Raw genomic sequence first — 27,880 nt, 5'->3', positions numbered from 1 at the left:
GAACTCAGAAGAGAGAGAGAGCATGCTGAATTGAGATGGAGGTTGAAGTCACCGAGGATGAAAAGTCGCTCGGCGCATAGGCTGAGGGAGGAAAGCAGTGAGGATATATCAGTGATAAAGTTTTAATCATAGTTGGGTGGGCGGTAGAGAATGAGAGGGGTGGAATAAGATGAGATCTTCAAAAGATGAGCAAGTGCCAGAGGAGTAGGGGGCCAGACCAAGTTATGAATTAGTGATGAGAGCTATACTGCCACCACAGTGGTCTGGGTGGGGCAAGTGGTGAAAGGTATAGCTGGGAGGGGAGGCTTCGATTTAAAGGTAGTGTCATTGGCCCCAAGTTTCCACATGATTTGCTCCTGATTTTTAGGAGCAACTGGTGGAGAACGGAGTATCTTAGAAATCGGAATTCTCCACATTTAAGTTTTCTGCAGTTCTAGTCCAGTAGAACAGTTTCACTTTTGAACAGAATTTTTTTTTCAAAAGGGGGCGTGTCCAGCCACTGACGCTGGATTTGAAAGTTTCCACAGTGAAAACGTACTCCAAACTAACTTAGAATGGAGCAAGTGAAGATTTTTGTACGCTTGAAAAAACCTTGTCTATACATTAAAAAATCAGGCACAGGTTACAAATTAGGTGTCGGGAACGAGGTGGGGGGGGGGGGGGGGAGGAGAGAGAGAAGTCATTAAATTCTACAATCAATCTTTAGTTATACTTATACAAATATTATATAAATAAATCCAACCTGAATAAAAATTTATAAGAAAAGATTAAATAAACCATGTTCCTACCTGTGTGAAAGTGCTTCAGGCAGGCCTTTCAGCAGCGGTTTGCCGTCGGGACCGACCGATGGCAGGGGGAGAAAGCTGCAAGAAGCCTCAGTGCTTGAGGCAGCCGTTTGCCGTCGGGACCGACCAACGGCAGGGGGAGAAAGCAGCAAGAAGCCTCAGTACTGATCATGGAAGGGCAATGTGGTTTTATTGAAAAAAATGTTGAACAGCTGCAAAGAATTTGAATAGTCTGAAACAAGTGCATGTGTCCCGTTTATCACAGTCTATCTTTAATTACAGAATGAGTGGTGGAGATTGAAACGGTAACGAGTTGCAAAAGGCTGAATTAAAATGCACAGTTGCTGCAGTAACACTGGTTAAAGAGCCAACATTAATTCAGCAGGTGATTTATTCAGCAGTGCTGCTAAAAGCACTCCCTCACACACAGAAATATCAAGAAAATTAAAATACAAGCCGTTGCAAGGGTTCAATAAACAAATTTTCACTTTTCCTGCAGCACTTTTTAAAATGGCCGAGTGCCAATGTTTACTTCAGACTGCGCATGCGCGAACGCTCCAACGCGCAGGGTTGCCGGCACCAAAAAAACTCATTTAAATTGTACCCGCCCCCTCCTACTTACAAAATCGGCGCGAGTGGTAGGCTCCGCCCCCTGTGCGCCGCGCCAAGCAGACATCGAGCTGCAAGGAGCTCGAGAATAGCGTGTTTTTTTTTTTCAGGCGCCGTTTTCGGCTCAAAACAGGCGCCCAGCTCGGAGGGGCACCTTTTTCGCCGCGTGTGGAAACTTGGGGCCATTATCCCTCAGCCAAGTTTCCGTTAGTGCCATGATGTCAATGCAGTCATTCACAATAAGGTAATGGATGGCAAGGGCCTTATTTGAAAGTGAACGGACATTCTGCAAGGAGATTTTGAGATCATCCGTGATGGCTGATCTACTGCCAGAATACACACTGTTACTGCTTGGAGGGATGAGTTGGACGGGGAGGAGATTTGCAAGGTTAGCCCTCCCTGGGCAAGCTGGTGGTAAGGTCGGTGAGACAGTAGGATGGGACAGTTGGGGTTGCTGCTTATGAGGAGACAGCTACGCTACGAGTGCCACGGTGGGCCCTTCAGAGAATGCCAAGAAAGGCACAGAGGGCAGCTGCAGGCTTGTCTAAAAGGGAGTCAAGTCTGGGATAGCGGCACGAGAGTAGGAAGGTGGTAGAGTAATGAAGTGTTGGTGTAAGGATTTTACAGGGCAGAGTATATGAGAGAGGATAGATGAGAGGTGGCATATTGACATTAGATGATGACTAGGGACGGAAAGAGAAAAAGCAGGAGAATAACATAATAAAAATTCTATCTGTGAAATTGTATTTTTCAGTCTCTAATGTAATACTTTTACCTTGCATCATTGAGTTGATCTACATGTTTAGTAAAATTGCTGCATTATATTGAAAGGTCACATTTAGGCTGCTGTGGGACAGTGCGACAGGTCCCAGATTACCTGTGGAACAGTACCATGGGAGATCTGTCATCTGGGGGAAAAAAATGACAAGTCTTTTTAAAAAAAAAAAAGAGCTTTGGGCACAGTGTTGTGGGGGTGGCTGGAAGGAGAACTATTTCTAAGGACCCTAGGGACTTAACAGGTTGCCATAGCATGTTTAAGTGATATAAAATCATTGTCTGGCTTGTAGAGATGAAGAATTTTTATACTTGTGCACATGTAGGTGCAGGGGTAAATCATCAAATGAGGAACATTCTCTTAGATTTTCTTCAGTACTATGTATTTCCTTATGACCAGTCTTTTACAGCAGATGACTACAGGGAGAGCCCTTTCAGTTCTAATATGATCGGATAACACTGGTACTGACAGATTTCAGATTTGCATTGGATCAAGCCAAAGTTTGCAGAATTGCAGAGGATGAATGTTTCATCATTGGGGTGGGGGTTGGGGGCAATGCAGGAGAATGAATCGCCTCAAGGGAAGTCTCTCTCTCGGTGACTTATTTTCCCCTGCTCACAGGTGACAACAGATCCCCATTACAAGTGGCCGCTGAATTTCATGCAAAGAATATAGTTACCTACTACAAGTATGGACTTTATAACATTCCCAATACTTGCATCCATTATGTTCATGTCTTGCAGATAAACACACTATTAAAGCTTTATGACTTTAGACCAAATAAGCCATTTTAACTGCCTGACAATCCTTTGAATTAATTAATATTGTGTGCAATATGTATTAATGGTGCTAGGTTAACCTTGTTTTATTTCTGACCACAGATATCAAGTGGAAGATGAGTCATCCAGTTTAGATGAGATGCCATTGATGATGTCGGAAGAAGGTTTTGAAAATGATGAGAGTGACTATCACACATTACCAAAAGCTAGAGTTACTCAGAAAAAACGAGGGCTAGGCTGGTTTGTATTTGGTGGATGGAAATTACTTTGTACCAGGTAAAGTTGTTTTTTTTTTTTTGTTTTACATCTACAATACGGGTCAAAATGCAACACGATACCCCATGAGCTCTCATTGATTTAACTGGTAAACATAGCATTTAGGTAGGTTGTCATCTTGGGTAGCACACTGATGCTTCACTATGATACCATGAAATGATCACGTGCATGTCTGTCCTCTGGTTACTTCTTGTCCATGCTGTTGGGTAGAGGCTCATAGCAGGACATTTGGCAGACCAGCCATCCTGGGTTGGAATAATAAGACACAAGTATATGATTTAAATGTTAGATTTAGGACCGTGAGCAGAAGAAACTATCTTTCACACATGATTGCGAGACTGTGGAATGCACTCATGGTCTCTGCTTCAATCACTAACTCCATGTCCACATTTAACAATAGGTTAGATAATTGGCTGAAGGAAAAAGGAATATCGGAAACCAAGTAGGCATGTGGGATTAGGACTGCTGCACCTGTGGAGGATAAATACCAATCCAGTCTGGTCAGGTCAAACCGCCTGGTTCTGTGCTGTAACTTCTACGTAAAATTAATATTTCTAGGAAACTGGTTTGGGAACAGGCTGGCTTTCTGATTTCTCTGCCAGGGAATACTAGATGACACATCAGGAGGGGAGGAGCCATAAAAGGAGAGAATGAGAAAAGGAGTATACGAATGGAAATCTTCCTATGCATAATTTTGGATTAGTACAATCTTTTGTTTGTGCAGCTCTTGTCTTTCTGTGAATTTGTTTTTTTAAAAAAAAAAGTCAAACACATATATAGAGCTGCAGTGTCGAAAATCCGGGGCCAAGGCCACTCCGGATTCTCTGTATTTCCGGACTTCGGAACGTCTTTATGACGTCCTGAGCCCAGATTTGTAAATTTCCGGACTTCGGAACGTCTTTGAGGTGGGGGAAAGGTCGGCGATGGCCTGAGGCAAGGGTCCGGATTCCGGAACATTTTCTGGATTCCGGACGATCCCACCACTGATCGTCCCAGTGTCCGGATTCTGGAACTCCGGATTATCGACGCTGTACCTGTATATTGGTTACAATATCTCCTGAGTCTTGTATTGTTCACTTTTTGGCTATAATATGTTCATTGCTTGTGTATTTTTTTAAAAACTTAGAAAAATCAAATCCTGATGTAGTGTAAATTTGGAGATTGGTATTTTGTAATTTAAAAAAAAAGTTAGTCATTTCTTTCTTTTGTATTAATGACTACATCCTACCTCATCAGTGCTTACATAGCCCCACTCCCCCCACCCTCAAAAATGGGGCAAAGTTTTGTCTGTCCCGCAGAACGGCGTACCTCCGAGAGGCCCGTCTATTTTGTAGAATTAAAAGCACGGCTAAAACTTGTATCTCAATTCTGTGTTCAGCAGGCCTGTTTAGCAGTCGGCGCACGCAGCACAAGCAGCCCTGCGCCGAAAAGAGTGCCGGCAGCTGCGCACACATGCGCAGTAGCTCCTAGCGCGTCCTGTATCCGGACAACCCTATCCCTGGCCGAAGGGACGTCGCGATGTTCGCCATCCCTATCCTGGGCCGAGTGGCCTGTCTGTCTCACCGTCCCTCGCCTCGCCACTGCCCTTACCTCGAGGCCTCCTCGCCAGCCTGCCCGAACACCACCTCTGCGATGGGGCAGCCTGAGCAGTTCTTTGGCAGCGGGGCCCGCCCGACCAGCTCTTCGGCAGGCAGGGCTGCGTGTGCTGTTGGAGGGCTCCCGGTGCTCCCGAATGGATAGGTGCTGCAGTAATTTTTATTTACTGATTTATTGATTTTTAAAAAAAATTCTTTTTATTTTTGATTTTATTTTATTTATCATATTTATTGTTGATGGCTCTTTATTGCTAAAAGTAAAATGTTTAATGCTTTGGCAAATCCCCTAACTTCCCTTCCCCCCCTCTCCACGTCTCTGGCTACCTGCGCCTAATTTCTAACGTGTACGCAAGGTTTTTCTGAGTGTACAAAAGTCGACACTTACTCCAAACTAACTTAGAACGGAGTAACTGTTCGCTGCCTAAACTTGCAAAACAGGCGTAGGTGGCTGGTAGCGCCCCCTTTTGGGGAAAAAAAATGAATAAAACGAAACTAAACTAACTCTCTCTAGAACTGGAGCAAAGTAAATGCCGAGAATTGCGATTTCTAAGATACTCCAAACTAAACTAGTTGCTCCAAAAAAAAAAAAATAGGAGCAACTCCAGCCGAAACTTGGGCCCAAATGTTACTCGGGCAGAGATCTGGAGCTTGTTTTTGGGTTGCTTTTTGCCATGAGCTGACTAAAGGAAAACATATACTGAATGCTAAACAAAGGTTTTGTGTTTTACAAAAAAAACTTTTGTTTTGAATATTTGATATGAATGTCATCATCATAGGCAGTCCCTTGGAATCGAGGAAGACTTGCTTCCATTCCTGAAGTAAGTTCTTTGGTGGCTGAACAGTCCAATACGAGAGCCACAAACTTTGTCACAGGTGGGACAGATAGTCGTTGAGGGAAGGGGTGGGTGGGACTGGTTTGCCGCAGGCTCTTTCCGCTGCCTGCGCTTGATTTCTGCATGCTCTCGGCGTTGAGACTCGAGGTGCTCAGTGCCCTCTTGGATGCACTTCCTCCACTTAGGGTGGTCTCTGGCCAGGGACTCCCAGGTGTCAGTGGGGATGTTGCACTTTTATCAGGGAGGCTTTGAGGGTGTCCTTGTAACGTTTCCGCTGCCCACCTTTTGCTTGTTTGCTGTGAAGGATCTCTGAGTAGAGCACTTGATTTGGGAGTCTCGTGTCTGGCATGCGGACTATGTGGCCTGCCCAGCGGAGCTGATCGAGTGTGGTCAGTGCTTCAATGCTGGGGATGTTAGCCTGAATGAGGACGCTGATGTTGGTGCGCCTGTCCTCCCAGGGGATTTGTAGGATCTTGCGGAGACATGGCTGGTGATATTTCTCCAGCAACTTAGTCTACTGTACATGGTCCATGTCTCTGAGCTATTCAAGAAGGCAGGTATTACCACAGCCCTGTAGACCATGAGCTTGGTGGTAGTTTTGTGGGCCTGGTCTTCAAACACACACTTCCTCAGGTTGCACCACATTAGACCCTTTAATTTTGCATTTCTATCCAACATTCATTGTTTATTTATTTGCAAACTGTGGTCAGTGTTCCTCCATCTTTAAAGAAAACAAATTTATTTTTAAGTTCCATGTTAAATAACGGAGTCTGAATTGCAGAGGTGCATACAATATATTTTTAGATTTGGGCTTTGTATACACTTCTAGCACCATTAGAGCTCCACATAAGTATTGAATTGCAGACACATTTTGAAGGCATTATCAAGCATTTTTTATTTCCCTTCTATAATATCAGTAGTGTGATTACATAGGATGAGCAGAGTAGTCCATTCAGCCCCTCACATCTGCTCCACTATTCAGTTCGATCATGGCTGATCTGTACCTAAACTCCACTTGCCTGCCTTTATTATCGCCCAATTATGTTACCGATTAATTGCTCAACTTCCGTCATTTGGAGTCTGCACGGCGCAATGCAAAGGGAAGCGTTGAACTATTTTTGCGGGATCCTCGCCAACTTTAGTCCGGGGCTGGAAGTGCTCCAAGAATGGCCAAATTCAAAAAAACGTTCAAAAAATATTGGCAACACCCTTACCTCACACATTGATGCAAAAATATAAAAAAAATAAAAACTAACTTTTTTCAGTTTTTCCAATTTACTGTCCCCAGCAGACTGGACCGCTGTTTTTTCCCTGGCAGTCATCGCAGGGCGCGTCAGGTGAGTCTCAACTCGCAGTGGTATCGCAATGCGAGCCGTTGCACACCTGCCGCAGCTCTTGCTGGTGGTGTTTCTAAGCCGCCGCAAAAAACGAATCAAGGATCTCGACTGGGTGAAAAACAGCTGAGCGCTCCATTTTTCACCGCTGAGGGTCAAAACACGGTGAAAGCCTGGTTGCAAAGGACCCAAAAATCCAGCCGAATGAGTATAGCCCCAACCTGCTCAATCTTTCTTCATAAGACAACCCCTTCATTTCCGAAATCAACCTAGTGAACCTTCTCTGAACTGCCTCCAATGCAAATATATCTCTCCTTTATATAAGGAGACCAAAACTATATGCAGTACTCCAGCTCTGGTCTCACCAACACCCTGTATAGTTGCAGCAAGACTTTTCTACTTTTATACTTTGTCTCCCTTGCAATAAAGGCCAACATTCCATTTATCTTAATTACTTGCTGTAACTGCATGCTTACATTTTGTATGTCATGTACAAGCACCCTCAGATCCCTCTGTACTGCAGCATTTTGAAGTCTCTCCATTTAAATAATTTGCTTTTTTATTCTTCCTACCTCACATTTTCCCACATTATGGGCCCAAATTTTCACATGATAAAAAACGGGCGCCCCTCCGAGCTGGGCGCCCGTTTTTCGGGCCTAAAACGGCGCCTAAAAAAAAAATCGCGATTCTGGAGCGTTCTGCAGCTCCTTGTCTGCCTGGCGTGGCGCCCAGGGGGGCGGAGCCTACACTCGTGCCGATTTTGTAAGTGGGAGGGGGCGGGTACTATTTAAATTAGTTTTTTTCCTGCCGGCAACGCTGCGTGTGCGCGTTGGAACGTTCGCGCATGCTCAGTGTGAAAAAAATATTGGCACTCGGCCATTTTTGTAGTTCTTTGTAGCTGTTTAATTTTTGAAATTTTTTTAATAAAAGCACATTGCCATCAGCACTTGCAGCCTTCCCCCCCCCCCGTGGGAAGAACTGGCGCTCTCTCTCTCTCTCTCTCTCTCTCTCTCTCTCTCTCTCTCTCTCTCTCTCTCTCTCTCTCTCTCTCTCTCTCTCTCTCTCTCTCTCTCTCTCTCTCCTCCCCCCGCCCCCCTGCGGGAAGAACGGGCGCCTCAGGCTGGCTGCAGCATTCTCCGTGCCTGAAGCACTTTCATACAGGTAGGAAGATGGTTTATTTAATCTTTTCTTTGCTTAGAAATGTTTATTCAGGTTGGATTTATTTGTAGAAGTATAAATAAGGATTTATTGTAGAATTTAATGACTTCCCCTCCCCCCCCCCCCCCCCCCCCCCCCACCTCGTTCTGGACGCCTAATTTGTAACCTGCGCCTGATTTTTTTTTTAATGTGTAGAACAGGTTTTTTCAGTTCTACAAAAATCTTCACTTGCTCCATTCTACTTTAGTTTGGAGTACGTTTTCACTGTGGAAACTTTGAAATCAGGCGTCAGTGGCCGGACACGCCCCCTTTTTGAAGAAAAAATTCTGTTCCAAAGTAGAACTGTTCTACCTGACTAGAACTGCAGAAAAAAAAATGTGGAGAATTGCAATTTCTAAGATAGTCCGTTTTCCACCAGTTGCTCCTAAAAATCAGGCGCAAATCATGTGGAAACTTGGGCCCTATATCCCATCTGCCAAATTTTTGCCCACTTGCTTAACCTATCTATATCCCTTTGCAGATTCTTTGGGCCCAAGTTTCCACAAGAAAAAAAACGGGCGCCCCTCCGAGCTGGGCGCCCGTTTTTCGCGCCACAAAGTGCACCTAAAAAAGTCCTCGGTATTCTCCACCTACTTGCAGGTCCTCTGGCCCTCGGCGCAGCCAGCACGAGCTATAGGGGGCGGAGCCAGGACCCTGCGCTGAAAACAGAGCCGGGACCTCTGCACGTGCGCGCTACAGTGGGCACACAAGTGCAGTAGCTCCAGGCGCCGAACTGTGTGGGAGGGGCCCGAAGCACGCAGCCCCTAGCCCTGGCTGAATGGCCTCACTGGGGTTCGTGAATAAGGCTCCTCCCACGGCCAGCTCCTGCTCCCCCCCCCCCCGACCAGACCCGACACACTCTCTTTTCCCCCCCCCCCCCCCCCCGGCCTCCGGACCAGACCCGACACCCGCTCCCCCCCACCCTGCCTCCGGACCAGACCCGACACCCGCGCCCCCCCCCCCCCGACCGACCCGCGCTCCTGTTCCCGCTCCCCATCCCCCCACTGGACCGACCCGCGCTCCCGCCCCCCCCCACTGGACCCGACCCGACTCCCGCTCCCGGACTGGATCCGACTCTCTCTCTCTCTCTCTCTCTCTCTCTCTCTCTCTCTCTCTCTCTCTCTCTCTCTCTCTCTCTCTCTCTCTCTCTCTTCCCCCCCACCCCCCGACCCAACGCCACCTACCTGTAAATCTGGTGCTGGGGACTGACCCTGCCTGAAGTCTCTGGCCGGCCCGTTCAGCCTTCGGTCCCGAAAGGCCTTCCTGAAGCACTTTCACACAGGTAGGAAGATGGTTTATTTAATCTTTTCTTTGCTTATAAATGTTTATTCAGGTTGGATTTATTTGTATAAGTATAAATAAGGATTTATTATAGAATTTAATGACTTCTCTTTTCCCCCCCCCCCCCCCAACCTCGTTCTGGACGCCTAATTTGTAACCTGCGCCTGATTTTTTAATGTGTAGAACAGGTTTTTTCAGTTCTACAAAAATCTTCACTTGCTCCATTCTACTTTAGTTTGGAGTACGTTTTCACTGTGGAAACTTTCAAATCAGGCGTCAGTGGCCGGACACGCCCCCTTTTGAAGAAAAAATTCTGTTCCAAAGTAGAACTGTTCTACCTGACTAGAACTGCAGAAAAAAAAAATGTGGAGAATTGCGATTTCTAAGATAGTCTGTTCTCCACCAGTTGCTCCTAAAAAATCAGGTGGAAACTTGGGCCCTTTGTGTCCTCTTCACAACTCGCTTTCCCACCTATCTTTGTAACATCAGCAAATTTAGCTACATTATTACACTCTGTCCCTTCATCCAAATCATTTAATATAGATTGTAAATAGTTGAGGCCCTAGCACTGATCCCTGTGGCATCCCACTAGTTACAGTTTGCCAAGCTGTAAATAACACATGTATCCCAACTCTGTTTCCTGTTAGCATGGATAGAGGAGTAGCTAACTAATATATTACCCCCAAACCCGTGAGCTCTTTTCTGGTGCCGTAACCTTTTATGTGGCACCTTGTCAAATGCCTTCTGGAAATTCAAATACACCACATCCACTGGTTCCCCTCTATCCACCCTGCTCGTTGCATCCTCAAAGAACTCGAGCAAATTTGTCAAACATGGTTGCCCTTTCATAAAACCATGCTGACTCTGCTTGACTATTATGGTTTTCTAAATGACCTTGCTTAACTAATCTATAGATCTCAATCTTGAAAATATCAATTGACCCACCATCCACAGCCTTGTTAGAGAGTGAGTTCTGGATTTGTACTGCCCTTTGTGAAAAAGTGTTTCCTAATTTCATTCCGAAATGATCCAGCTCTAATTTTAAGATTATGCTCTCCTATTTACATTCCCCACCAACGGAAATAGTATCTGTATCTACCCTAATAAATCCTTTGATCATTTTAAATACCTCAATTAGATCACCCGCCCCCCCCCCCCCCCCCCTCAACCATTTGAACTCCCAGGCAATACAATCCAAGTTTATGTGACCTGCTTTCTTAATTTAACTCTAAGCTATGGTATCATTCTGGTGAATTTGAGCTGTACCCCTTCCCAGACCAGTATGTTTTTCCTGAGGCTAAGTACCCAAAACTGAATGCAGTACTCCAGAAGGAGTCTTGACGAAGGCTCTGTACAACTGAAGTATCACTGCTTCACTTTTGAATTCCAGTCCCTTTGGGATAATGGCCAATGTTCAATTCGCCTTTTTAATTACTTTTTGTACACGTGCACTACCTTTTAGTGATTTGTGTATGTGGATACCTAAATCTGTTTTGCTCCCTCACAGCTGAGTTGCTCATCAATAAGAGAATATTCCAGTTCATCTTTCTTGTACACAAACTGGATAATCTCACACGCCCCATATTGAACTTCATTTTGTGCTTTCCACAGTGTCTCATTGAAACTTGGATATGCAATTCTTCATTGCTCATTTAAATCAGTAATATATATGGTGAAAAGCTGAAGCCCCAGAACAAATCCCTGGGAAATACCATTTGTCACATCCCGGTTGTAATGTATTTGCTTCATGGGTTCTTTGCTAAAGAATTCATAGCAACACATTGCTATTAAGAGCTAGTTGGTTTATGAACAAAAGTTTAACAATCACACTACACATTACCAGTTCACAACTGCATGCCTCATCGTGGATGACCAACTGACTGGGATTTTATTGAGGCTTGTGAAGCCTCACAATGGCTAAGCCACTCACAATGCAACAGCTCTGCAAGCCTGTGAGCATATTCACAGGTGCATGCATTACACTGGTCAGTCGAAGAACAAGCCATTTATCCCTACTCTCTCTCGCTGACCTCCCAACCAATTACCGACCCATGTCATAAGTTTGCCTCCCATTACATGCATGCTCATTTTTGCTAATCTTTTGTGCAAAACCTTATTGTATGCCTCTGGATGACCATCTATACAACATCCATAGATATTCCTCTATCCTCCATGCAAGTGATCTCTCAATATTCAACTAGATTTGTCATGCATGATGTATCCTTCAAATCCATGCTGATCCCTGTCAAGTGCTCAGTCACACTGTCTGTGGTGATAGATTCCAGTAACTTCCCCAGAATTGAAGTTAAAAAATGATAAATTATGTTGATCTTGCCATAGTAATTATTACAAATCATTTGGAAGATATTTTTTAAACTATGATCTGAAACAAAAATTACATTGTAAATTCAAGAGTCACTTGAATTTTTAGGTTTTGATCAGATTACATAATCATTGAATCTTAGAAAATTGTGACACAGAAGGAGGCCATTCGGCTCATCGTGTCCGTGCCGGTCGAAAACGAGCTACCCAGCCTAATCTCACCTTCCAGCACTAGGTCAGTAACCCTGTAGGTTATGGCTCTTTAGAAACATAGAAAATAGGTACACGAGTAGGCCATACGGCCCTTTGAGCCTGCACCACCATTCAATAAGATCATAGAAACATAGAAAATAAGTGCAGGAGTAGGCCCTTTTGAGCTTGCACTACCATTCAATGAGATCATGGCTGATCATTCCTTCAGTACCCCTTTCCTGCTTTCTCTCCATACCCCATGATCCCTTTTAGCCGTAAGGGCCATATCTAACTCTCTCTTGAAATATATCCAGTGAACTGGCATCAACAACTCTCTGCATTAGGGAATTCCACAGGTTAACAACTCTGAGTGAAGAAGTTTCTCCTCATCTCAGTCCGAAATGGCTTACCCCTCAGCCTTAGACTATGTCCCCTGGCTCTGGACTTCCCCAACATCGGGAATATTCTTCCTGCATCTAACCTGTCCAGTCCCATTGGTATTTTATATGTTTCTAAGAGATCCCCTCTCATCCTTCCAACTCCAGTGCATACAGGCCCAGTTGATCCAGTCTCTCCTCGTATGTCAGTTCTGTCATCCCGGGAATCAGTCTGGTGAACCTTCGCTGCACTCCCTCAATAGCAAGAATGTCCTTCCTCAGATTAGGAGACCAAAACTGAACACAATATTCCAGGTGAGGCCTCACCAAGGCCCTGTACAACTGCAGTAAGACTTCCCTGCTCCTATACTTAAATCCCCTCGCTATGAAGGCCAACATACCAATTTCCATCTTCACCGCCTGCTGTACCTGCATGCCAACTTTCAATGACTGATGTACCATGACACCCAGGTCTCGTTGCACCTCCCCTTTTCCTAATCTGCCTCCATTCAGATAATATTCTGCCTTCGTGTTTTTGCCACCAAAGTGGATAACCTCACATTTATCCACATTATACTGCCCACTCACCTAACCTGTCGAAGTTACCCTGCAGCCTCTTAGCGTCCTCCTCACCACTCACACCGCCACCTAGCTTGGTGTCATCTGCAAATTTGGAAATATTACTCAATTCCTTCATCTAAATCATTGATGTACATTGTAAATAGCTGGGGTCCCAGCACTGAGCCCTGTGGCACCCCAAGAGTCACTACCTGCCATTCTGAAAAGAACCCATTTATTCCAACTCTCTGCTTCCTGTCTGCCAACCAGTTCTCTATCCACGTCAGTACATTACCCCCAATACCATGTGCTTTAATTTTGCACACCAATCTCTTGTGTGGGACCTTGTCAAAAGCCTTTTGAAAGTCCAAGTACACCACATCCATTGGCTCTCCCTTGTCCACTCTACTAGTTACATCCTCAGAAAAATTCATAAAGATTTGTCAAGCATGATTTCCCTTTCATAAATCCATGCTGACTTGGACCGATCCTGTCACTGCTTTCCAAATGCGCTGCTATTTCATCCTTAATAATTGATTCCAACATTTTCCCCACCACTGACATCCGGCTAACCGGTCTATAATTACCTGTTTTCTCTCCCTTTTTTTAAAAAATGGTGTTATATTAGCTACCCTCCAGTCATAGGAACTGATCCAGAGTTGATAGACTGTTGGAAAATGATCACCAATGCATCCACTATTTCTAGGGCCACTTCCTTAAGTACTCTGGGATGTAGACTATCGCGCCCTGGGGATTTATCGGCCTTCAATCCCATCAATTTCCCTAAAACAATTTCCCGCCTAATAAGGATTACCTTCAGCTTCCTCCTTCTCTCTAGACCCTTGGTCCCCTAGTATTTCCGGACATTTATTTGTGTCTTCCTTCGTGAAGGCAGAATCAAAGTATTTGTTCAACTGCTCTGCCATTTCTTTGTTCCCCATTATAAATTCACTTGAATCTGACTGCAAGGGACCTCTGTTTATCTTCACTAATCTTTTTCTCTTCGCATATCTATAGAAGCTTGTTCCCAACAAGCTTCCTCTCATACTCTATTTTCCCCCTCCTAATTAAACTCTGTCCTCCTCTGCTGAATTATAAAATTCTCCCAGTCCTCAGGTTTGCAGCTTTTTCTGGCCAATGCATATGCCTCTTCCTTGGATTTAACATTATCCTTAATTTCCCTTGTTAGCCACAGTTGAGCCACCTTCCCCGTTTTATTTTTACTCCAGACAGGAATGTACAATTGTTGAAGTTCATCCATGTGATCTTTAAATGTTTGCCATTGCCTATCCACCATCAACCCATTAAGTATCATTCGCCAGTCTATTCTAGTCAATTCACGTCTCATACCATCGCAGTTACCTTTCCTTAATTTCAGGACCCTAGTCTCTGAATTAACACTGTCACTCTCCATCTTAATGAAGAATTCTACCATATTATGGTCACACTTCCCCAAGGGGCCTTGCACAACAAGTTTGTTAATTAGTCCCTTCTCATTACACATCACCCAGTCTAGGATGGCCAGCTCTCTAGTTGGTTCCTCGACATTGATCTAGAAAACCATCCCTAATACACTCCAGGAAATCCTCCTCCACTGCATTGCTACCAGTTTGGTTAGCCCAATCTATATGTAGATTAAAGTCGCCCATGATAACTGCTGTACCTTTGTTGCACGCATCCCTAATTTCTTGTTTGCTGTCTCCAACCTCACTACGACTGTTTGGTGGTCTGTACACGACTCCCACTAGCGTTTTCTGCCCTTTAGTATTTCGTAGTTCCACCCATACAGATTCCACATCATCCAAGCTTATGTCCTTCCTTACTATTGCGTTAATTTCCTCTTTAACCAGCAATGCCACCCCTTCCTCATTTTCCTTTCTGTCTATCCTTCCTGAATGTTGAATAGCCCTGGATGTCGAGTTCCCAGCTGTGGTCACCCTGGAGCCATGTCGCCGTGATGCCAATTACATCATACCGGTTAACTGCTATCTGCGCAGTTAATTCGTCCACCTTATTACGAATACTCTTCGCATTGAGGCACAGAGCCTTCAGGCTTGTCTTTGTAACACACTTTGCCCCTTTAGAATTTTGCTGTAATGTGGCCCTTTTTGCTTTTTGCCTTGGGTTTTCTCTGCCCTCCACTTTTACTTTTACTACTTCTTTCTATCTTTTGCTTCTGTCCCCATTCTACTTCCCTCTGTCTCCCTGCATAGGTTCCCGTCCCCCTGCCATATTAGTTTAACCCCTCCCCAACAGCACGAGCAAACACACCCAAGTACTTTTTAAATGTGATGAGGGTTTCTGCCTCCACCACCCTTTCAAGCAGTGAGTTCCAGACTCCCACCATCCTCTGGGTGAAGAAATCCTTCCTTATCTCCGTCTAATCCCTCCAACAACTACTTTAAATCTATGTCCCATGGTTATTGATCCCCCTGCCAAGGGAAACGGGTCCTTTCTATCCATTCTGTCCAGGCCCCTCATAATTTTATACATCTCAATCAGGTCTCCCCTCAGCCTCCTCTGTTCCAAAGAAAACAAGCCCAGCCCATCCAATCTTTCCTCATAGCTAAAAATTCTCCAGTCCAGGCAACATCCCTGTAAATCTCCTCTGCACCCTTTCTAGCGCAATCACATCCTTCCTGTAATGTGGTGACCAGAACTACACGCAGTACTCGAGCTGTGACGTAACTAGTGTTGTATACAGTTCTAGCATAACTTCCCTGCTCTTGTCTTCTATGCCGTGGCGAATAAAGGAAAAAATTTCGTATGCCTTTTTAACAACCTTATCAACCTGTCTTGCTACCTGTAAGGCTTCTCCACACCACTTGGTATCCTCCCATTTATTGTGTATTCCTTGCCTTGTTGCCCCTCCCCAAATGCATTACCTCAGACTTTTCCAGATTAAATTCCATTTGTCACTTTTTTGCCCAACTGACCAGTTCATTGATTTTCTTCCTGTAGTCTCGAGCTTTCCTCCTCACTCAACCACACAGCCAATTTTTGCAAATTTATTTATCATGCCCCCTACATTTAAGTCTAAATCATTAATATATACTACAAAAAGTAAGTGACCGAGTACTGAGTCCTGTGGAACCCCACTTGGATCCCATGGACTTTTACTTTCTGATCAGCCTACCATGTGGGGCCTTGTCAAAAGCCTTGCTAAAATCCATGTAAACTATATCAAATGCACTGCCCTCATCGATCCTCGAAGAACTCCAAGTTAGTCAGACATGACCTTCCCTTAACAAATCCATGCTGACTGTCCTTGGTTAATCTGTGTCTTTCTGAATGAAGGTTTATACTGTCCCTCAGAATTGATTCCAGTAATTTGCCCATCACCGAGGTTAAACTAACTGGTGTGTAATTGCTCGGTTTATCCCTTCCTCCCTTTTAAAACAATATTACAACATTAGTAGTTCTCCAATCCTCTGGCACAACTCCAGTAGCCAGGGAAGATTGAAAAATGGTCAAAGACTCTGCAATTTCCTCCCTGACTTCTTTTAATAGCCTCTGATATATTTCATCCGGTCAATGATGCTGAATCGCATAATACTTAAAAACATAGAAAATAGGTGCAGGAGTAGGCCCTTCTGCCCTTCGAGCCTGCACCGCCATTCAATGAGTTCATAGCTGAAAATGCAACTTCAGTACCCCATTCCTGCTTTCTTGCCAAACCCCTTGATTCCCCTAGTAGTAAGGACTACATCCAACTCCTTTTTGAATATATTTAGTGAATTGGCCTCAACAACTTTGTGGTAGAGAATTCTTCAGCTTCACTCTCTGGGTGAAGAAGTTTCTCCTCATCTCGGTCCTAAATGGCTTACCCCTTATCCTTAGACTGTGACCCCTGGTTCTGGACTTCCCCAACATTGGGAACATTCTTCCTGCATCTAACCTGTCTAAACCCATCAGAATTTTAAACGTTTCTATGAGATCCCCTCTCATTCATCTGAACTCCAGTGAATACAAGCCCAATTGATCCAGTCTTTCTTGCCATTCCGGGAATCAGTCTGGTGAACCTTCGCTACGCTCCCTCAACAGCAAGAATGTCCTTCCTCAAGTTAGGAGACCAAAACTGTACACAATACTCCAGGTGTGGCCTCACCAAGGCCCTGTAGAACTGGAGTAACACCTCCCTGCCCCTGTACTCAAATCCCCTCGCTATGAAGGCCAACATGCCATTTGCTTTCTTAACCGCCTGCTGTACCTGCATGCCAACCTTCAATGACTGATGTACCATGACACCCAGGTCTTGTTGCACCTCCCCTTTTCCTAATCTGTCATCATTCAGATAATAGTCTGTCTCTCTGTTTTACCACCAAAGTGGATAACCTCACATTTATCCACATTATATTTCAACTGCCATGCATTTGCCCACTCACTTAACCTATCTAAGTCACTCTGCAGCTTCATAGCATCCTCCTCGCAGCTCACACTGCCACCCAACTTAGTGTCATCCGCAAATTTGGAGATACTACATTTAATCCCCTCGTCTAAATCATTAATGTACAATGTAAACCGCTGGGGCCCCAGCACAGAACCTTGCGGTACTCCACTAGTCACTGCCTGCCATTCTGAAAAGTACCCATTTACTCCTACTCTTTGCTTCCTGTCTGTCAACCAGTTCTCAATCCATATCAGCACACTACCCCCAATCCCATGTGCTTTAACTTTTCACATTAATCTCTTGTGTGGGACCTTGTCGAAAGCCTTCTGAAAGTCCAAATACACCACATCAACTGGTTCTCCCTTGTCCACTCTACTGGAAACGTCCTCAAAAAATTCCAGAAGATTTGTCAAGCATGATTTCCCTTTCACAAATCCATGCTGACTTGGACCTATCTTGTCAGCTCTTTCCAAATGCGCTGCTATGACATCCTTAATAATTGATTCCATCATTTTACCCACTACCGATGTCTGGCTGACCGGTCCATAATTCCCTGTTTTTTCTCTCTCTCCTTTTTTGAAAAGTGGGGTTACATTGGCTACCCTCCACTCTATAGGAACTGATCCAGAGTCTATGGAATGTTGGAAAATGACTGTCAATGCATCTGCTATTTCCAAGGCCACCTCCTTAAGTACTCTGGGATGCAGTCCATCAGGCTCTGGGGATTTATCGGCCTTCAATCCCATCAATTTCCCCCTCTGACCCCTTTTCTATCCGGAAGGCTGTTTGTGTCCTCCTTAGTGAATAACGAACCAAAGTACTTGTTCAATTGGTCTGCCATTTCTTTGTTCCCTGTTATGACTTCCCCTGATTCTGACTGCAGGGGACCTACATTTGTCTTTACTCACCTTTTTCTCTTTACATATCTATAGAAGCTTTTGCAGTCCGTCTTAATGTTCCCTGCAAGCTTCCCCTCGTACTCTCTTTTCCCTGCCCTAATCAAACCCTTTGTCCTCCTCTGCTGAATTTCTCCCAGTCCCTGGGTTCGCTGCTATTTCTGGTCGATTTGTATGCCACTTCCTTGGCTTTAATACTATCCCTGATTTCCCTTGATAGCCACGGTTGAGCCACCTTCCCTTTTTTATTTTTACGCCAGACAGGGATGTACAATTGTTGTAGTTCATCCATGCGGTCTCTAAATGTCTGCCATTGCCCATCCACTGTCAACCCCTCAAGTATCATTCGCCAATCTATCCTAGCCAATGCATGCCTCATACCTTCAAAGTTACCCTTCTTTAAGTTCTGGACCATGGTCTCTGAATTAACTGTTTCATTCTCCATCCTAATGTAGTTTTCCACCATATTATGGTCACTCTTCCCCAAGGGGCCTCGCACAACAAGATTGCTAATTAATCCTCTCTCATTACACAACACCCAGTCTAAGATGACCTCCCACCTAGTTGGTTCCTCGACATATTGGTCTCGAAAACCATCCCTTATGCATTCCAGGAAATCCTCCTCCACCCTATTGCTTCCAGTTTGGTTAGCCCAATCTATATGCATATTAAAGTCACCCATGATAACTGCTGCACCTTTATTGCATGTACCCCTCATTTACTGTTTGATGCCCTCCTCAACATCACTACTAATGTTTGGAGGTCTGTACACAACTCCCACTAACGTTTATTGCCCTTTGGTGTTCTGCAGCTCTACCCATATAGATTCCACATCATCCAAGCTAATGTCCTTCCGAACTATTGCATTAATCTCCTCCTTAACCAGCAATGCTACCCCACCTCCTTTTCCTTTTATTCTATCCTTCCTGAATGTTGAATACCCTTGGATGTTGAGTTCCCAGTCCTGATCATCCTGGAGCCACGTCTCTAATTCCAATCACATCATTACTGTTAACATCTATTTGCACAGTTAATTCATCCATCTTATTACGGATACTCCTTGCATTAAGACACACAGCTTTCAAGCTTGTTTTGTTAACACCCTTTGTCCTTTTAGAATTATGACGTAGTGTGGCCCTTTTTGTTTCTTGCCTTTGTTTACTCGGCCTTCCACTATTGCTTTTTACCTTTCTACCATCTGTTTCTGACTCCATATTACTTCGCCCTGTCTCCCTGCATTGGTTCCCATCCCCTGCCATATTAGTTTAAACACTCCCCAACTGCATTAGCAAATGTTACCCCCCAGACATCAGTTCCAGTCCTGCCCAGGTGCAAACTGTCCCTTTTGTACCGGTCCCACTTCCCCCAGAACTGGTTCCAATGTCCCAGGAATTTGAATCCCTCCCTCTTGCACCACTGCTCAAGCCACGTATTTATTCTAAATATCATTCTCCCTCTACTCTGGCACGTGGCACTGGTAGCAATCCAGAGATTACTACCTTTTTTGAGGTCCTACTTTTTAATTTAACTCCTAGCTCCCTAAATTGTTTGTAGGACCTCTTCTGCTTTTTATCTATATCGTTGGTACTGACATGTACCACGACAACTAGCTGTTCACCCTCCCTCTCCAGAATGCTCTGCAGCTGCTCCGAGACATCCTTGACCCTTGCACCAGGGAGGCAACATACCATCCTGGAGTCTTTGTTGCGGCCGCAGAAACTCCTATCTATTCCCCTTACAATAGAGTCCCCTATCACTATAACTTTCTCACTCTCTTTCCCGCCTTTGTGTGCAGCATAGCCACCCATGGTGCCATGAACCTGGCTGCTGGTGCCTTCCCCTGGTAAGTCATCTCTCCCAACAGTATCCAAAACGCTATATCTGTTTTGGAGGGAGATGACTGCAGGGGACTCCTGCACTACCTTCCTGCTCTTGCCTTGTCTCTTGGTCACCCATTCACTATATGTCCTAAACCTTCCCTGCGGTGTGACCAACTCACTAAATGTGCTATCCACAACATTCTCAGCATCGCGCATGCTCCAGAGTGAGTCCATCCGCAGCTCCAGTGCTGTCATGCGGTCTGTCAGGAGCTGCAGCTAGATACGCTTCCCGCACACACAGTAGTCAAGGACACTGGAAGTGTCTCTGATTTCCCACATAGCACAGGAGGAGCATGACTCTGGTCTGAACTCTCCTCTCCTGCCATGACTTAATCCTTAATTTAATTTACTTACTAAAATTTACTTAAACACCAAACAGCTACTTAGTAGTTTGCTGTCAATTAAACCAATCTAAACGTCAGTCTAAAGAGAGTTATACTTACCAGTCGAACAGCCAACCACTTATCAGCTTGGCTGTGAAGTCACTTCTCGATTTCGCACTCTATCTTTGTTTGCAGCTGGTTGGGCTGGTCTCTGGGCCTCCATCTCCTACTCTCTCACTCCTTATCAGCTGCTCTAGTGTCAGCACTGGTAGGAAAAACAAGACAAAACAGCACCTGCCACCCCCACTTGCCCTTAAAACTCACCCATTTATCAAACTCACGAATGCCACTCTATGCTGCTGCACTCCGTGCTCTGCACGAGCTGCCTTGTCTGTTAAAGTGAAGGTAACAGCTGCACTTTCTATTCCTCGGGATCGTTTCAGGCTCCAACTGGAGATGTGCGCGCCATATCTCAACGTGCATTACATGCCTGCGTTTACCAGCTCACGGCTGCACTGTATGTGCGAAGGAATTACTTCATCAATTTCCCAATGAATGCACAAGCGATCCACGAGAGGGCTGTGGGCTTCTTCAGGATTGCCGGCTTCCCAAAGCTACAGGGTTGCATTGATTGTACCCACATAGCTTTGCGAGCACCTGTGGAGGATTCTGAGCAGTACCGGAATAGGAAAGATTTCCACTCCAATGTGCGGCGCATGTCAGTCGATGCGAGATACCCTGGTAGTACCCATGATGCGTTCATCCTAGGCGACAGCATTATATCTGACATGTTTGAGCAGCAGCCAGAAGGGCAGAGCGGCTATTGGGAGACAAAGGGTACGGCCTGACCACCTGGCTCATAAGAACATAACATAAGAATTAGGAACAGGAGTAGACCATCTAGCCCCTCGAGCCTGCTCCGCCATTCAACAAGATCTTGGCTGAATAGGCCGTGGACAAAGCTCCACTTACCTGCCTGTTCCCCAGAACCCTTAATTCCCTTATTGGTTAAAAATCTATCTATCTGTGATTTGAATACATTCAATGAGCTAGCCTCAACTGCTTCCTTGGGCAGAGAATGCCACAGATTCACAACCCTCTGGGAGAAGAAATTCCTTCTCAACTCGGTTTTAAATTGGCTCCCCTGTATTTTGAGGCTGTGCCCCCTAGTTCTAGTCTCCCCGACCAGTGGAAACAACCTCTCTGCCTCTATCTTGTCTATCCCTTTCATTATTTTAAATGTTTCTATAAGATAGCCCCTCATCCTACTGAACTCCAACGAGTAAAGACCCAGTCTACTCAATCTATCATCATAAGGCAACCCCCTCATCTCCGGAATCAGCCTCGTGAATCGTCTCTGTACCCCCTCCAAAGCTAGTATATCCTTCCTTAAGTAAGGTGACCAAAACTGCACGCAGTACTCCAGGTGCGGCCTCACCAATACCCTGTACAGTTGCAGCAGGACCTCCCTGCTTTTGTACTCCATCCCTCTCGCAATGAAGGCCAACATTCCATTCGCCTTGCAAACTAACTTTTTGGGATTCATGCACAAGGACCCCCAGGTCCCTCTGCACCGCAGCATGTTGTAATTTCTCCCCATTCAAATAATATTCCCTTTTACTGTTTGTTTTTTTCCCCAAGGTGAATGACCTCACATTTTCCGACATTGTATTCCATCTACCAAACCTTAGCCCATTCGCTTAACCTATCTAAATTTCTTTGCAGCCTCTCTGTCCTCTACACAACCTGCTTTCCCACTAATCTTTGTGTCATCTGCAAATTTTGTTACACTACACTCTGTCCCCTCTTCCAGGTCATCTATGTATATTGTAAACCGTTGTGGTCGCAGCACCGATCCCTGTGGCACACCACTAACCACCGATTTTCAACCCAAAAAAGACCCATTTATCCCGACTCTCTGCTTTTTGTTCGTCAGCCAATTCTCTATCCATGCTAATACATTTCCTCTGACTCCGCGTACCTTTATCTTCTGCAGTAACCTTTTGTGTGGCACCTTATCGAATGCCTTTTGGAAATCGTAAATACACCACATCCATTGGTACACCTCTATCCACCATGCTCGTTATATCCTCAAAGTATCCCAGTAAATTAGTTAAACATGATTTCCCCTTCATGAATCCATGTTGCGTCTGCTTGATTGCATTATTCCTATCTAGATGTCCCGCTATTTCTTCCCGAATGATGGCTTCAAGCATTTTCCCCACTACAGATGTTCAACTTGCTGGCCTATAGTCACCTGCCTTTTGTCTGGCTCCTTTTTTAGTCAGAGGTGTTACATTAGCTACTTTCCAATCCGATGGCACCGCCCCAGAGTCCAGAGAATTTTGGTAGATTATAACGAATACAACTGCTATAACTTCCGCCATCTCTTTTAATACCCTGGGAATCATTTCATTAGGACCAGGGGACTTGTCTACCTTGAGTCCCTTTAGCCTGTGCAGCACTACCCCCCTAGTGATGGTGCTTGTCATGACGCCCCTACGCGTGACATGGACAGAAGCTGACCGTCAAAACAACATGGCGCACATTGCGACACGCAGCATCGTTGAGGGGAGCATTGGCATATTGAAACAGCGATTCCGATGCCTGGACCATTCCGGAGGTCACTTGCAATACTCTCCTCAGTTTGTTGGTCACTTCACTGTTGTGTGCTGCATGGTCCATAACTTAGCCATCATGAGGCAGCAGGAGCTGGTAGTGGAACCAGAAGACCCACGTGAGGGTCCAGTGCATGATGATAGTATTACGGAAGAGCAGGATGTGGATGATGACGATCAGGAAAGCATGCAAGTGACTGATGCCGGAGCACGAGGTCGAAGAAGGGCCGTCCATCGTGCTCCTTTCACGATTGCTCGAGCCTTGCGCCAGCAGCTCATCCATGAACGCTTCAATTACTGATGCCCGAGGGCTCTGCGACCACTGTTGCGCATGGACATGTTTATTCTTTGCAGTTGTTCCTACGTTGTGTTGTGTTAATGGAAGGTGAATCAGTTTTAATGAAAAAATATTTTATTGAAAAGTTAAATGTCGCAAATAAAATATTTGTATCAAACTTTACTTTTTTAATATGACTCTTGAAGATCACTTAAAGACTTTAAGATCACTTATAAACTTGTAAAGTTACAAAACAATCTCCATGTGAAAAATCTTACACTCAAGTTCACTTAAACTTCAAGATCACTTTTTAGATGCAAAATTAAATAAGTTACAAAATTTGAGGGCATTTACACTAAGATCACTTAACCCTAAGATCACAAGTTATAAAGTTACAAAACTTTAAAAACAATTTCAATTTGAAAAATGCTACTACAGCTGCAGCAAGAACAAAAGCAGCAAAGAAAGGCTACAGCCATGTCTCATCCACATCTCAGTGAATGTTCACTTCTTGGGGGTGTCATTTGATTGGCTGGGCTGTGTGGCCTTATTGCAGCAGCTACCTCACCCAGCCCCTCCCTGATGGCCTGTGCCATCGATTGCACTCCCTCGGACATTCCCTCCCTAACTTCCCGTATCATTACTGCTTTTCCCGTCAGGACCGTCGCCTCTTCACCCACTGCACTGACGCCACCGATGAGTGATCGGGTAAGCTCATTGGTCTCCATACCCAATGCCATAACCTGAGCTGCATTTGTTGCACGCTGCATCTCAGGAGAGTGTGTCTCCAATCTCCTTGTCTGCCTCGTGGCAACACTACACTGGGAGGCGCGGGCATGGACGGTGGGACGCTCGGTGTTCCAGACGACAGCACTCTAGTGCGAGCCGTGTGCTGGGATGGTGGGTGAATGGGTGTAAACTGCTCCATGATATCACCAGCAGCACTGGGACCTGCAACATCGGAATCAAAACCATGGAAGGTGGAACCAGAACCTATGCTAGGAGTTGAAACTCTGATGCCCTTTGATGGGGGCTCATAAACTTTAATTTGGAAGCTCTCTCCTGCAGACATTTCAGTCATCGCTGCCATCATCCAGTCTGGATCGACCGCATCTGGTTGTACTGGTTCTTGATCCTGAAGATACAGAACATCAGGGTTGGCAGCAGCAGCAGCATCATCATGTTCTGCAAAATACATCAGAACAGTTGAATGTTTAACAGCAAGGGAGGGGGCCAGATGGGTGGCATGAGTACTCTCACACATAGCAGGCCAGGCAGCAGGTTGATTTAAAGGGCCACGATGCATTTTCAGGACTTGCCCTCTTCCTCGCATGCGGGCCCAGCTTGTGCTGTACTGATTGCTTTTCTCCATGTACGACTCATCATAGCAGCTACCCTCTGTTCCAAGGGTGTCAGTGGATGTCGATTGGGCGTGCCTCCTCCTGTTCGAGTTGCTTCCCTTTTGTTGTGGGCCAATTTCTTCTGCAAAGAGTAAAATATAACTTTTTACAGTGTGTGTCTTTCTACAGGATGGGACATACAGATAGACACATTACAATTATGATTACATTAAAAATGGAAAATATTACTTACACTAACTACTTGACCAAGGGCGTGCCATTTCTTTTTACACTGGCTTCCAGATCTCATGGTATGCACCACTGCGCAGTAATTTTCTGCAACTTGGTTCCACCGTTTCTTCATTGTGACACTTTTATGTGACCTCTGTTGCTGGTATCTAGCTCCTGGCATCTCTGCTCAATGACGTTGACTTAATATCTCCATTTCCTCATGCAAGAAATTCTTTGTTCTTGGTGGACGTTGTTCCATTGCTGTATTGAATTGACACTCTTTATTTTTCAAAACAGACAGTCCTTAATTTGTATGCACCTATGCAGCACCTGTTCTGAAAGTTTAGCAGGTGTGTGGGGGGCCTGACCCATCCACCTCCATGGCACGAACCTGGTATTGCAGTACTTCCAGGAACGGTGCAGTGGCTCTAGGCCTTTTGGCTAAGAGCATTGGCGCAGAGTGATCCTTGATGTGTGCAAGGTGACCTCTGGCGTTTGTGATTTGACAAAGAATTGGAACGATTGGCTACGAATTTCAAAAAAAAAAGAAAAGCTGCACTCACTGATTTCAGCAGGTGATTTCTTCAACAGTGCTGCTAAAAGCACTCCTTCAGACACACAAAAATTACCAAAATTAAATCCCAAGCCTTTCCAGGGGTTCACGAGACAAATCAACACTTTTCTTCAAGTCCCTTTAAAAATGGCCGAGTGCCAATGTTTATGCGCTACTGCGCGTGCGCTCCAAGGCTGCCGGCACGACGTCGTCTCATTTAAATTAGCCCTGCCCCCCACCACTTCTGGAATCGGCGCGACTCTCTTGCTCCGCCCCCCGCTGCTCTGTGCGTGCCGTGCCAAGCTCCAAAGGACCTGCAGGGAGCCGGAGAATCTGACGGTATATTTTTGACGCACTTTTGGGCGTGAAAAACGGGCGTCCAGGTCGGTGCTGTGCCATTCTAGGTGTGGCCCAAAACTTCACCCCAGTGTCTCTGTTAGCGTCTCTCTGTTTCTGACAGTGAGGCGTGGGTGGAGGAGGAGAGTATGGGTGGAGGCTGAAAGCGTGGGTGGGGGGGGGGAGAGAGAGACGGCTGAATGGGAGACAACGCCGGGGGGGCGGCTGAATGGGAGGCTGAACGCGGAGGTTGGGGGAGGGGGGAGGGGCGGGCGGGGAACGGCTGAACGTAGGGGGAGGTGCGGCTGAACGCGGGGGAGACGGACGACTGAATGTGGGGGGGATGGCTGAATGGGAGGCTGAACGTAGGGGCGGGACGGCTGAATGGGAGGCTGAACGTGGGGTGGAGGTGGGGGGTGGGCCTGAACATGGGGAGGAGGGGAAATGGCTGAACGCGGGTGGGGTTGGGCGGGGAACGGCTGAACGTGGGGGGGGGGGGGAAGTGCAGCTGAATGCGGGGGAGACGGACGACTGAATGTGGGGGGGGTGGGGGGATGGCTGAATGGGAGGCTGAACGTGGGGGGGGGGGGCTGCTGAATGGGAGGCTGAACGTGGGGGGAGGGGGTCTGAACGAAGAAGAGCGGGGGTGAAGCGAAATAATTTGGACTTGATACTGATGCAAAATCACCACCAATTGTTTTAAGTTAAAGATTCTGAATCTTTCTGCAAAGTCTCAAACAGTTGGACCTATACATTTTCAAACCTGCATCATTCCAAGTGAGCCTTCACCAGATGTGTGCACGCTTTTTTATGAATCTTGGCAGCCTCTTCAGGTAACACTCCTACTAAAATCTCGACGTGAGGTGACAAAAATATTCGGCGTCAGCTTTTAGTAAAGATATTCAGTGTTCACTGTTTTCAGCGCCGGGACCTGGCTCCGTCCCCTCCGTCCCCACCCCTTGCGCTGCATTACGCCGAGGTCAAAGACGTCCTGAGGAGCTCGGAGAATTAGAAGGTAAGTTTTCGGCGCCCTTTTTATTCTCTAAAATCGGCGCAGCTAATGGAGGTGCGCCGCTTTTACAGGGGGCGGAAACTTGGGCCCTATGTTTTGGATGTAGACACACAAAATATAAATCTTTATCTTCTCCGGATTTGGCAGACCGATTGTCTGTCTCTCTTCAGAACTTTGTTTTTTTAATTCCATATTTGCAGTACTTTTCTTTATTTTTAAGTTCAGTTCATTTTGAACAATTCTGTTGCACAATCCTGAAAGCAACCATTTCTTCCTGAATGCATCGCATTCAAATATATTTGCTGTTTTAGTATTTTCATCCCCGATTCAGACCATGTCTCCCTCTGATTGGGGAATTCCCCAACTAATACTAATCTGGGGATATCAAATATGCTCATGGAGTATTTGGACTGTGACAACCAACAGAGGAAGAATATGTTGGATCTTCCTTGTAATTAATAAATGTGTTTGGGTTTGCCACTATAAATTGTATTATTGTACTTGCCCAGTGGCTTATGCATATTTGGCTGTGCAGGCAAATAACCCAGTACTCCGTTTATTTTTCTATTCTCCAAACTCTGAAGCTGTTGTCTTGATAGGGGGAGTGCAATGTTTTTCTGTTTTGCTTTCCTCTAAGGAAAATTTGCAATTGAAAACTCTTTTCCTTTAACAAGTAATCAAGATTGTAACAGCAATTCACTGTTGTCTATCCTGAAGTTGACTTGTTAGCCAACCAGGCCTAAATTAGTTGAAAACATGCCGCTTTCTCTAAGTACCTTCTGAATCTGTACCTTTCATAGAATTGTGTTCATGCAGCTTGTGAATTTACAGCAAGTGTGCTGTGTCGTAAGTTCCCAAATGTTTACATTCCTCTTTCTCTCTTTCTCCACACACACACACACACACACACACACACACACACACACACACACACACACACAATCATTGTGTCCTGCCAACCTGCTATTTGCTAATCCTGCAGACAAAAAACCTACTCTGTGCCTCCTGCAAAAACTGCTTTATATAACAGGTTGGAATGGATGAGAACACTCTGGGTTGACTTTTCATCCAATTTTGCTCTGGGAAAGTGCCTCGCCTTGCCTACCCTCCC

The 27,880-nt window shown here is 45.4% G+C and overlaps 1 protein-coding gene across 5 annotated transcripts in view; it reads left to right on the top strand.

Moving 5' to 3' along the window:
• The window catches only part of atp9b (ATPase phospholipid transporting 9B), a 468,699-nt gene that overhangs the window by 60,749 nt on the left and 380,070 nt on the right, over nucleotides 1–27,880 (top strand). For all 5 annotated transcript variants that reach the window (XM_070888575.1, XM_070888576.1, XM_070888574.1 and 2 more), the window contains exon 2: nucleotides 3,051–3,224. In XM_070888575.1, the coding sequence (XP_070744676.1) occupies nucleotides 3,051–3,224 (174 nt within the window). The remainder of the gene's footprint in view (nucleotides 1–3,050; nucleotides 3,225–27,880) is intronic.

Source organism: Pristiophorus japonicus, chromosome 1 (assembly GCF_044704955.1).
Source record: "Pristiophorus japonicus isolate sPriJap1 chromosome 1, sPriJap1.hap1, whole genome shotgun sequence".
Lineage (NCBI taxonomy): Eukaryota > Metazoa > Chordata > Chondrichthyes > Pristiophoridae > Pristiophorus > Pristiophorus japonicus.
The sequence above is the reverse complement of the archived record's forward strand: the minus strand, read 5'-3'. Positions and strand labels throughout refer to the sequence as shown.